This window comes from Rhinolophus sinicus, chromosome 8, assembly GCF_057876585.1.
Source record: "Rhinolophus sinicus isolate RSI-liver-muscle chromosome 8, RSI-T2T, whole genome shotgun sequence".
Taxonomy (NCBI): domain Eukaryota; kingdom Metazoa; phylum Chordata; class Mammalia; order Chiroptera; family Rhinolophidae; genus Rhinolophus; species Rhinolophus sinicus.
In genome coordinates, this window is record NC_142508.1 from 75,392,653 (window position 1) to 75,405,284 (window position 12,632).

At 35.4% G+C, this 12,632-nt stretch overlaps 1 protein-coding gene across 1 annotated transcript in view; it reads right to left on the reverse strand.

Annotated features, from left to right (window-relative positions):
* RBL2 (RB transcriptional corepressor like 2) overlaps positions 1 to 12,632 on the reverse strand; it is a 44,244-nt gene that overhangs the window by 16,964 nt on the left and 14,648 nt on the right. The window contains exons 9-14 of the mRNA XM_019732348.3: positions 8,700 to 8,866; positions 6,171 to 6,280; positions 5,352 to 5,455; positions 3,551 to 3,688; positions 2,347 to 2,511; positions 1,726 to 1,837 (exon numbers count right to left, since the gene is read on the reverse strand). Coding sequence (XP_019587907.1) covers positions 1,726 to 1,837; positions 2,347 to 2,511; positions 3,551 to 3,688; positions 5,352 to 5,455; positions 6,171 to 6,280; positions 8,700 to 8,866 — 796 coding nt within the window. The remainder of the gene's footprint in view (positions 1 to 1,725; positions 1,838 to 2,346; positions 2,512 to 3,550; positions 3,689 to 5,351; positions 5,456 to 6,170; positions 6,281 to 8,699; positions 8,867 to 12,632) is intronic.

Genomic DNA, 12,632 nt, shown 5'->3' on the forward strand with positions numbered 1-12,632 from the left:
TCAATTTCTACCTAACACTCACGTAAAATGTGATTTCACTGTAAAGCCACTACTTGATAAAAGGACTTGATACTGCTATGGTATCATCTGGGAGCATTTCCCCCAGTTTTATGAATCTTCATCTTTGTCTTTTTCCCCATATAGAAAATTACTAAAACTCAATAATGTCCTTCAGCAAGAGTAGACTTATGTCTTCTGAATTCAATTAAGCTTAGTTTATTATTTTTTAAACAACTTTATTGAGATATAATTCTCATACATTTCACCCATTTAAATTTGTGCAATGGTTTTTGGCATATTAAATTGTCATTTATTTTTAATTGTGGTAAAATATATGTACCGTAATTTGCCATTTTAACTAAGTATACAATTCATTGGTATTAATTACATTGACAATGTTGTACAACAATCACCATTATCTATTTACAAAACTTTCCAAACAGAAACACTATTAACCGTATGGCTTAGTCTACACGTATTGTTAAGTAGTCACACCAATGTCTGAATTTTTGAGAAGTATTCCTTTCCCTCTTTCATCTCTAGCTGTAAAAACTACACATCAGTGGTTCTTTTTAATTTAAAAATATATGTAGGGATATCATAATAGGATTGACAGTAGTAGTCCCAGTAGACTGTGGCTTAACATTTCAATTTCCTGATGATACAAACAAATAAATTTACTAGATTTGTATTTGGAATAAAGCTGCAGAGTCCGAAAGAGTGCATTACGATCATTATCTTAAAATTATTAAGAGACCTCATGAAAATAGAGAAGTGACAAGTACAAAGAAAATGGAAGTTTAAAGTCAAGTCCTAATCTTGACAGAAGACCAGCTGTCAGCCATGGGTCTGAGTGGATAATACACAGAAAAATAGTTAAACCATTGTGACTCCTCTTTCAAACACGAAGTTTTCCTAGAGTTCATCCATATGTATTGAGTATGCACTGACAGAGTGATTCCTGATTTTAAAACTGATCTTTTATAGCCAGTGCTTATCAATTCCATTAAAAAGTTGATCTAGAAACAAGAATATCCTTAATAGCATCCTAGGATTTAGAACTCTGTGAATTTACAGGCTTGCTTTTTAAAAAGTAGTTTTATCTCAAGTGTGAAAATTTAAACCTTGCACTTGGCAGATGTTAGAAAACCTGCCTAAAACATAATCAGAGGAATAGCAAAACCTGTACTTCTTGGGCCAGCACTGCTGTCACATCAACCAGGCTAGCACAGCTCCACTGAGAAGAGTCAGAGGTGAGCATGCCCAGGCCAGTCAGTCCTCTTAACTCACTGGCTTGTCTGTACCTAATTGGATCATATCTTTAAGAAGCTTTTGTTTCTTCCGCTTTTACAAGTACTACATCTTCAAAAATTTACAGAAATCACCTGGAATTCTATCACCCAATAATAATCATTCTTAGTAGTTCAGGTTTTTTCCATTTCAGCCTTTTTGTATTATTATATATAAACACACCCTTAAAAAACAGGAATCACATTAATACATAGTATTTTATCTTTTTTTTAAAGACACGTGTTATAGCATACATTTTCCTGTCTTCTTAAATATTCTTCAAAAGCATTATTTTTAAGTGACCCATATGGCACTGTAATGTACAGAATATTTTCTTCTATATATACACTATCAACGTCACTTCTACTTTTAGATGGACTTTAAATTCCCAGCTATCTGGCTCCACAAATATTTGCCCTAGTATTTTAAACTTACTCCTTCCAAGTCCTCCAGTGTCAGCACGAACTTCACTCACCCTTCTTGGAGTCAAAGGGGAGCTAGCAATACAAATCTCATCTGCTCTTTCCAGGTTCTGAGGTGGCATGACCTATATAAAGGATTGTTTATACAAATGGCATTACTCCAACAAGTATTATAACTAAAAACACAGTAACAATCTAAGGTGAAAAAACCTATCTTTGCTCATCAGATATTCCATAACTATCAGGTATCTTTTCCACTTTCACACTAACGTTAAAAAATAAATTCTGGCAGTCTTACACAATTCAAAGCCTTAAATATGAATTAAATATGAATAACCTTCCTTATTTGGAGAATTAGACTATCAACCATTCTTAAGTACAGAAACTTGATTAAGAAATCAAGACAGAACACTGAATTCTTACTCTGTCACTGAAAACTTGGGGCAATCACAAATTATTTCTGATTCTTGTTTCCTATTAGCTATACGGGTGATTATACCATATAAAACCTAGTTGCCACCTCCCAGTCCCGCATAAGGAAGACACTAAATTTAATTGCTCGCTGTAAGATTATGAATAGGCTAAATATTGATGTACTTTTGTTACAGAAAGATGTTAAGATATTTTCACAAACCTCTTCACACGTAGGAACTCTGTTTTCATTGTCTCTAATTCTGTCCCAGAGAGGAGACTCTGGTTTCCATGCCAAATGATCTAAGATCTGTTCTTCAATCTCATTAAGGTGTTTTACCACCTCTCTACAAAGGCCATCTTCTGCTCTAATGAATACTTCTATCACCTGAAATAAAGAAAAATGCCCCAGTTTGTTTAATAAAAATAACTATTGTTTTTACAAAAAAAAATTATGAAAACAAAATGGGTACATTTAAATTTTTTTACATATTTAGATACAACAAAGACAATTTATAAAAAATTACAAGTTTAAAGAATTATACTACTTTGAAACAGCTGCTCTTCCTTTCACTGTCTTAATAAATAATTATTAAACTACATATGAATTATATAAAATCTTTTGTATAGTATTTCAAAAAATTTTCAATGTAAAAACGGTTTGTCTATTGAGGTTGAAAACAGTACCCTTTAAATTTCATATTTGAAAACTAGACATTCATCTGTCACTATAAAAATTACTTTTGACTGCTATATCTGAAATAAGACAAATTCATACACTAAATCAGTCTCAAGAATAAAACAACTACCAAATCAATGCCATAACTCTGTGCTTCTATATAATAAGTGAAAGTATTTTTATGTTTCTGAAAGACACATTCAATGTTATTTAATTTCCATAAAATAAAAAAAGCAGTTTGCTATACAAGATTAGCTAGTGATAGGTTTATTACTTTTTTAAAGCTTTCTTAGTTCATAAAATGAAAGTATTCTAAACGCTTTTATGAAAAGTACAGCATAGGAAATATAGTCAGTAATATTATAATAACTATGTATAGTGCCAGTTGGGTACTAGACTAATTAGGGGTATTACTTTGTAAATTATATAAATGTCTAACCACTACACTGTACACCTGAAACTAATATGATATTGAATGCCAACTGTAATTGAAAAAAAAACCTTTATAAAATAAAAGGAAGGACAAAATGAAGCTTTTATCCAAAAGTAGGTCTTTATACTACAGTAAAAAAATTTATATAGTTCTTACGGACTCTATTTTTCCTCTGCTCCCCAAATAGAATAGAAATTATTAAATATGTAATTGAAACTAGAAGAAATGTACTTATATATTAAAATGAACTAGATGGATAACAGGAAGTTGGTCTCATCTACAATTTCCTCATCAGTATCAGATTTTTAAAAATACCTTATAAAAATGATAAAGTGGCACATCAAATATTTCAGTAATGAATGGAAAATTCCCAGGAGGCTTGTAAGAAAAAGTGACAACCTCAAGGCAGCAGGCCAAGAGAGATCTGTGAAATGCATCTTGTTCCAAAATGCCCTATAAAACAAATTTATTAACATTGAGAAACATTAGCCTACTCTGTACATTTCATACTCAGTTAAGTTAAATAAAAATACCAAAGAAGTCTTATTTTCTGAGTTAGTGAGAAGTGTGTGCTTATTTTCTTAGAAAACTTTTCAAGTCCATTTTTTTAGCTAAAAGCATTATTAATGGAATGTATAAGAACTTTAAAAAATCTTACATATTATGAAATATAGCTAATAAAAAAGATTACATCCCTAACCAAAATACACATACATCATCCTGTTGCTTAGAAAAATAATGATGTGGAAGTATGTGAGAAAACAGTATTTACAGTAAGAGGCCACTGTCATAAAGAGATAGCTGGAAGGAAAGCAGATGACTTGGCCAGATGGTAATGGACCAAAAGTCAACATGTTTATTCAGGGTGACATAATCACAAATGAATTTCATTTATTTTATTTCCTTATTAATTTTCCAAAATTGTACATATTTATTATTTTTTAATTAAAAAGTTACATAGACACCAAAAACATAGGCAACGAGAGAAAAAAATAAAACGGACTTCATTAAAATTAAAAATTTTTGTGTATCCAAGGATGCTATCAACGAAGTGAAAAAGAAAACCTACAGAATGGGAGAAAATATTTGCAAATCATATATCTGATAAAGGATTAATGAGAATATATACCAAGAAGAATTGAAAGCAGGGACTCAAATAGATACCTGTACACCACAATAGCCAAAAGGTGCAAAAAAAACCTCAAACGTCCATCAACATACGAATATATAAACAAAATGTAACATATACACATACATGTGGTGTGTGTGTGTGTATTATTATTCGGACTTAAAAGCAATGAAATTCTGATACATGCTACAACATGGATGAATCTCGAAAACATGCTAAATGAAATAAGCCAGACATAAAAGAACGAATATTGTATGAATATATAAGGTATCTAAAATAGGTGAATTCGTAGAGACATAAAGTAGAACAAAGGTTACCAGTTGCTACAGGGAGGAGTGAATGGGGAATCATCATTTAATGGGGACAGACTATCAGTTTGGGATGATGAAAAAGTTCAAAGATGGCCAGTGGTGAGGTTTGCACAACACTGTGAATGTACTTAACTGCTTAATGCCATTGAATTGTGCACTTAAAAATGCTTAAGATAGTAAATTGTATGTATCTTTTACTACAATGAAAAATTTTTTAAAACATATTTATTAGGTGAGTATACAGGTATTCACTTATTATCAGCCCCTAAACTACAGCTATGTTTTATACATACTTTTGTATGTGTTTCAAAATTTAAAAATTTGTCATAAACCCAGCCTTTTAAATTCCTACAGCAGTATTTTATATATAAAAAAGAAATGTAAACAGTTATAAGAAATAAGAACAATTACTGGTCAATTTTGTAATTTTCTTTAATGTTTATATTAAAGTTCTTTCTAGTCAATACTCAATTTATTCTTGCTAAACAAGGCTTAAATAAAAACTCTATGTTATTTAAAAACTCAATTAAGGTTAAGTGTGAATGTTTTAATCCTTGACTATAGAGCTTTACTACCCATGGAATATTTCCTTACAAATAGCCTTTTTTTTTTGGTGGGTCAGGCTGAAAGAAACTACATTTTATTGTGCTGATCAATACACTGGTTATTTACTCACAGATAAATCCGTGTCTCCCAGCCTTTTTTGTTCCTGCTCAATAACAGATTCTAATACTTTATAGTAAAGCATCTCTGCAAAACGAAAATGTTTGCTGGCAATTTCTGTATAAATAATAAAAAACACAAATCACATGTAAAGAAAAATATTGTGGAAAATGAGGATTCATCCCATCCCCCCCTTAAAATAAAATTTAAAAACCAACACAACTCTTCATCCATATGCATTTCCTACAGTTGCTATTTCAACCACCCCGAGGATTCCTTTATTTTTTTCATGGTAACATTCAAATGTTTCTAAAACTGTGAAATGAAAATTTCACATAAAAACTACAATTGCATTCCATTAAAATTCACACGTTTTTTCTTTGTATGTCTAAACAGACATATACCTTTGCTAAGAGGTATATAACTGGTTTACTATTCCACTCATACTTGGTTTTAATTCATGACATCAAACAACTCCCTGGACAGGTCTGGGCATGAAAACAGCTATGTCTTCTGTTCTTAGTCTTAATATTTTGAAGAATCACTATACTTAATATTTTGAAGAATCTATGTTTAAAGTCCAGTGTACAAATGAAAACTAAAGATTTCCTAAACAAAACAGTTCAACATAAGAAAGGTATCAGTCTAAGATTTCTCTTACTGAGGAGGGCCCAGAAATCACTTGATTGACAGAAAAATTGGACATCCATATTCTAGCCCTCAATCTAAAGGCAAAAATCTTTTCTTCATATTTCCAACTCAGTTACCAAAACAAGAACTCCATGCAGTTAAACTTCAAGATGAGAACAATATAGACAATATTAAGCTTTACCTTTAGCACAATTACTGAAATCCTCATCTGGCTGGGAATGCTGAGAATATATTTCAAGCATTTCTTTCAATCTGTTGGCAATAGCCTGGGTTGGATCTCTGGAACATGCCCTAAAAAATTTGTAAGGAATGATCTAATCAAAAGTTAGTTCCAAGTTACCGAGTGATAAACTATTTACAACTCTGTATTTTTACCAACGTGTAAACACAAAATACTTTGAACAGAAACTATGCACTTCCAAAATTAAGCCAGGAGATCCCATACTTCCTTAAAACAAAGGTGCTGGTATTACATTTTCAGTGAAAAAAAATTTTTGTGTCAAGTTGTACCTTTTATTGAAGTAAGTTTAGCACCCTTAATTTACCCAGTAATTTAGTGAGTGGCCCTGCCTAACCTACACATCTGCAGTCACTGATGACAGACAAAATTGCCCTCAACTATTTCTCCAGAGGGCAGTACAACGCCCATGAAAACTGGAAGAAAATAGAATGAAGGGGTATATACACTATACTCAGACTCATATAAACCATTACTGGCATTCTATAGCTTTTCGGACAAAATGAGGTTTATTTCATTGATTTTTTTTTTTTTTTTTTAACTAGAAAGGCAATATATGTTCAATGCAAAAGCATATTGATTGTTACCATGTGGGCTTTTGTAACAACTGTTTTTATTTTGATTATAAACATATTCATTTTTAAAATGTTTCAAGTTTAGAGAAGTATAAAGAAAATGAAAAATCAGTCATGATCCTGCTAGAGATAGCAACTGAATATCATACGTAAGCAGGATTTTATTTATGAACACACACAGGTACCTTTTTTACAAAAACAGGGCCCTTTGGTTTTACCTAGTATCTACCGGTATTTAAATACCACTAATGGTATTTAAAATTAAAGAAGCTGCTACACCTGGTTAGAGATTGTAACGATATCTGGAAGATATAGAGATTAAACCAGGCTTCTAAAATGTATTTATAAAATGCTCTGAATTCCAGGTAAACAAGGTACATTTGAGAAACATGACTTAAGAAGAGGCCATACAGACACAGCCCATTGAGAGTTAATTACAATCAAGTTTATGAAAAAATGTAGACTTCATGGTAATGTAAAGGAAAATTAGTCAGCCTTGGTCTTTAATGAGTCCAGCTATGAGTGGGAAATTACTAGTATGTGCACGCAGGGCTTTCTCATACCATACCACCAGAAATAAAATAGGCTCCTATAGGTTCTATGTCATCAAATCATAAACTTTTAGGACTTCCTTTTCAGTTCAAGGGTGTTTTACAGAGTTTACAAAAGTTACAGTGGTTTTGCGACAACATGGATGGACCTAGAGGGTATTACACTAAATGACATAAGTCAGAAAGAGAAAGACAAATACCATATGATCTCACTTATATGTGGAACCTAAAGAACAAAATAAACAAACAAAACAGACACAGACTCATAGATACAGAGATCAAACTGATGGTTGCCAGAGGGGAGGGGGGTTGTGGAGCTGGATGGAAAACTGAAGTAAAAAGTACAAATTGGTAGTTACAACATAGTCACAGGGATGTAAAGTGCAGCATAGAGAATATAGTCAATAATGCTGCAGCAACTATGTATAGTGCCAGGTAGATTCTAGACTGATGCATAAATTATATAAATGTCTCACCACTATGCTATATGCCTGACACTGATATAAAACAATACTGAATGTCAACTACAACAGAAAAAAAAAGTTAGTGGTTTTACATTGGTTATGAATGTAACTGTCTATCTTCTCAAATATGACCCACACTTTAGAAATTTGCTTAGGTCCACTCCTCTTCATGAGATCCTTTAACAACTACCACCTCTATTGATCCCATTTCCCTGAAATCTTAAGACAGAACAGTTTGGTGCTTTATTCTACAGTGTCTAGTGTTAGTTACCGTCTCCTGTACTATATTAAAGAAATCTGAGTGCTGAGGACTAAATGTTTGTGTGTCCCCTGCCCCCAAATTCATGTTGAAACCTAATCCCCAATGTGATGGTGTTTGCAGGCGGGGCCTTTGGGAGGTGATTAGGTCATGAGGGTGGAGCCCCCCTGAAGAGGATTAGTGCCCTTAGAAGAGAGACCCGCCCCCGCCCCCCCCCCAATAGCTTCCTTGCCTCCTTGGGCCATGTGGAGACACAGCAAGAAAAGACAGCTGTCTATGAACCAGGAAGTGGTCCTCAGCAGACACTGAATCTGCTGACACCTTGATCTTGGACATCCAGCTTCTAAAACTCTAAGAAATAAATTTCTGTTGTTTATAAGCCACCCAGTCGATGGTATTCTGTTATAGCCGCCCAAAAAGACTAAGATACTGAGGAAAAATGATTATCTTCTAGTCAAACATCTTGTATTGCTGTATCCTCTACAGACTGAAAACAGGACTGAGCAAATAATTGATATACAATTATTAATGGGTGTAAGGCACTAATAAGTGAAACATTATAACAGAAAATTGGAAAATGGTCAACCACCAAATTTCAGGAGGCAAGAAGGGCTCAAACTGACCTTAGCATCTGTTCCAATTTCTCACTTGGTGCATTCCTGAGGCCTGTCAGCATGGTGTGAAGACGACTCAAGCTATGTGTAGCTGTAGAAACTGGAGTCACACAAGGGCTGTTATCCTTAATGTACCTCACACCAGTAAGTGGTGTGGAGATTCTAAATGCTTTAGACTAAAGGGGGGAGGAAAAGAACATTATTTTAGGTCAGAAAGACTTTCAATTATTTCACAAATGAGAATTCAAAGCAATCAAGACTTTTCTTTACATATCAACAAAGTTTAGTAATTCAAGTATCACCATTCTGGGAATTTAAACATAACACCACTAAAAGCCACCACCATCCAAGTGAAGATGTATTAAAGGACAATTTGTATTTTAGCCAACTAAAACGTCTGTCTCTTAAAAGTTAAATCTCTAAGACAAGGCATATTTCTCTATTATCCTTCCTTCAAAACTTAAGCTTGAAGGCAAAAATAAGCATTAAAAAATTCTGAGAAACAGAATTTCACAGCTTCCACCTTCTGCTATTTTTAGAAATACTTCAAGAAAGCTATGAAATAAATCAGGCTGAAACAAAATTTATGATTTAACAAAAGCCCATCTAAATCATCAAATTTGCTTTAGGGAGAGAGGATAAAACAAACATTCCTCGATGCAGGAAAGAACCTGAGGCAGAAATATCCTTCTTCATCTTCTTGCCCTTCTTTACTCTTAGTTACCAGAATCTATCACAGTTTTCCCCCCTAAAGTAGACAGATCTTCAGATAAATAAGTTTAAGTCAATATTCTTGACTATAAACATGAGAAAGACAATTTAATGTCAAAAAATTTCAACATGAATACATAGGCTTACATGAATACATCTTTTCTAATTTTTCCAACAAACTTAAAGGTTAAGATAGCTTAAGAGTATTTTTAATATTCAAGATAAACTGTATTTCCCTATGTATTAAATGCACTTACTCTAGAGATAGTTGTAAAAATACCTGCCAAAAATTTTCACCTGGCAACGGAATAAACTATTCAAGTTTATGAAAAGCACAGAAGTTAACCATACAGAAATAAATCTATATGCTCTCTCGGTGACATAAACAGGAGTAGAGACAAGACTTCCACTTTCTTTCAAAGAGATTAACTTCTATTTTTTTAGGTTGGTAAGATGATCTAGGTAGGTTAACATTCAGAAGATTGCTCCCTGCTATAGACAGCTTTTCTGGAAGCCAGCTTCTTCCCCGTATATGAACTGGTGCCTTGGTCGGAGGGAAAACACCTTGGACGTTTACAGGAGAACCAACACCAGCCCAGCATCTCACCACACTGCCTATGCACAGCAGGGCTCCCACTCAGGAAACACGTATCTGACTACAAACAGCCTCCCACCTCAGGCCTCAGGGCCAGCACAGGCTTCTCGGTAGCACTACACGTATTTAAGCTGTTAGTTTAAAGCTTCCTGTGCTTTCTGATCAAGAGGAGTCTTTCTCTAACTCAAGTGTAAATATTAATTTAAGTTGGTAAAGATACTGAGACATTCTTTCTCCAAGTAAATTTAAATTCTGGAGTGTCCCAAAGCTCCGTCCTCAGACCTCTTATTCTCTACCCACTCATCCGATAGCTAATCTCTCTTCAGCCCGTGTCCTGGCGACTCCAGAATATGTACACAGCCCTAACCTCTGCTGTGAACTGTAGTCCTGCATATCGAAACTGCCTACTCAACTTCTCTAGTAAGATGCCTAAAAGACATCTCGAACTTAACATGCTCATAACCTGAACTCTTGTTTTCTTCCCTCAAACTTGCTCTTCCCCCTCAATAAAGGTTAATAGTAAATATTCATGAAATGTCTACTATGTACCAAGCATGAATCCAATACTGGTCACAGCCCTCATGAATCGTATATTCTAATGCAGAGACAGATAACGAACATCCTCTCTCCCTCCCTCCTTCCTCCCTTTCCCTTCCATCCATCCTTTCACCCATCCATCCATCTTACTGTCAGACAAACAATTCTTTCTACCTACCTAACCTACTGTCAGACAGAGATAAATACTAAGAGGAACACTGATCACAGAGTAAGGGGGAAAGGAAGTCCTGGGGTTGGGGAGGATGTTGGTGGTTATTATTTTGTACAGTAGTCAGGTTATCAGAGACTGGAATGAATTGAATGAAGTACACCACACGAACACCCTGAAGAAACATGTGCTAGGCAGAGGAAACAGCGAGGGCAAAGGCTTTGAGCTGGGGGATGCTTGGCACAGCGGAAGAATGAAAAAGGGGGCTAACTGTGGCCTAAGCGCAATAGGGGAGGAGGAAACTGGTGGATGAATTCGGAAAGGTAGTAGGGCCAGATCACTGAAGACCTCACAGGCATTTCTTTAGCTTTTACACCATTTACCCAGCTGAAGTCATCACTGTTTTCTTCCTCTCACATCCCAGATCCAAACCATCAGTAAATCCTGTGCGTGCTGTCTCCAAAATACAACCCCAATACAAGAATTACTCTGACCCGGGCCACTGTGAACGCTCACCAGAATCACTGCAATGGCCTTTTAATTCCCTACTTCCACCCTTGCCTCCATCCCACCACCCCACAAGACCTTTAAAACTACAAATCAGATTATGTCAGTCACTGTTCTCCAGAACACCTTCCTAATGGCTTTCCTGTCAATCAGAGCAAAAGCAAAACTCCTTGCCATGGCTCCCAAAGCCCTATAAGGTCTGCCTGTCCCACCTGCGCCCACACATCTTAATCACTCTTTCCCTCCCTCACTCCATTCCTACCACACTGGCGTTCTGCCCGCTCCTCCGAAAAGCCAATCATGCTCCTACCTGATGGCTTTGCACTTGCTGTACGCTTCACTTCAAATATATTTTGCAGCTATTCACAAGACTTGCTTCCTCTCTTCAGGTCTCCGAGAACATTTCCTCCTCAGAGATGCCTTTCCCAACCACCCTATCGGCAACAGCCCGAGGTCCAGCTGGTCTCCCTTCTCCCCAGTACTTTGTACTACTATTCGATTTTATTTTTCTTCATGTACCATCATCTGATATACGATATAGTTACCTTGTTTGGTTACCTATTGTCCACCTCCCCAGACTAGAATATGAAACAGGATATGCTTGGCTGTTTTGTTCACTGATGTAGCCCCAGGGTGCAGGATACAATTTGGTATCCAGAATACTTTTAGAATATTTGTTGAATGAATAAGCAAACCAGTCTTAATTCTGGTCCTACAGGTGAGTTGCCCCGTGGAATTATCCACTCTGCCTCTGGAGGCACTTGTCAGAAGTTGTATATTTTCTGTAAACACCACACAACAGATGGGAATCATCCTCAATGTCTGCATGAAACAACATCACATGATCCCCAACCTCAGTTTAAAATAACTTTCTTAAAGACTAGATTCTCAGTTTCTCTAGTCTCTTAGATAAAGGCACCAATTTAGGTCAATCAACGTTTTCTAAATGTCTACAATGTTCAGTATGTAAAGGCTATATTTTACTGGCCCATCTTTTCAAAACCAACAATCATCAGCATGAAACATTCATTTAAATTCATATTAAATTCTCTTTTGCGAGCTCCTGGGTGGCTCAGTTGGTTGGAGCGCAACCTCTCAACCACAAGGTTGCCGGTTCAACTCCCGCAAGGGATGGTGGGCTGTGCCCTGTGCAACTAACAATGGCAATTGGACCTGGTGCTGGGCTGCGCCCTCCACAACTAAGATTGAAAGGACAACAACTCGACTTGGAAAAGTCCTGGAAGTACACACTGTTCCCCAATAAAGTCCTGTTCCCCTTCAAAAAAAAAAAAAATTCTCTTTTGCTCAGATCTAACCAAAAACTTTGAAAGTTGATGTTAACAAAAACTGAACCAGTAAACAAACATGGAGGTAACTTTTTCAATTAAGATAAGTGATGATGGGAATTGTCTTTTTCACACTG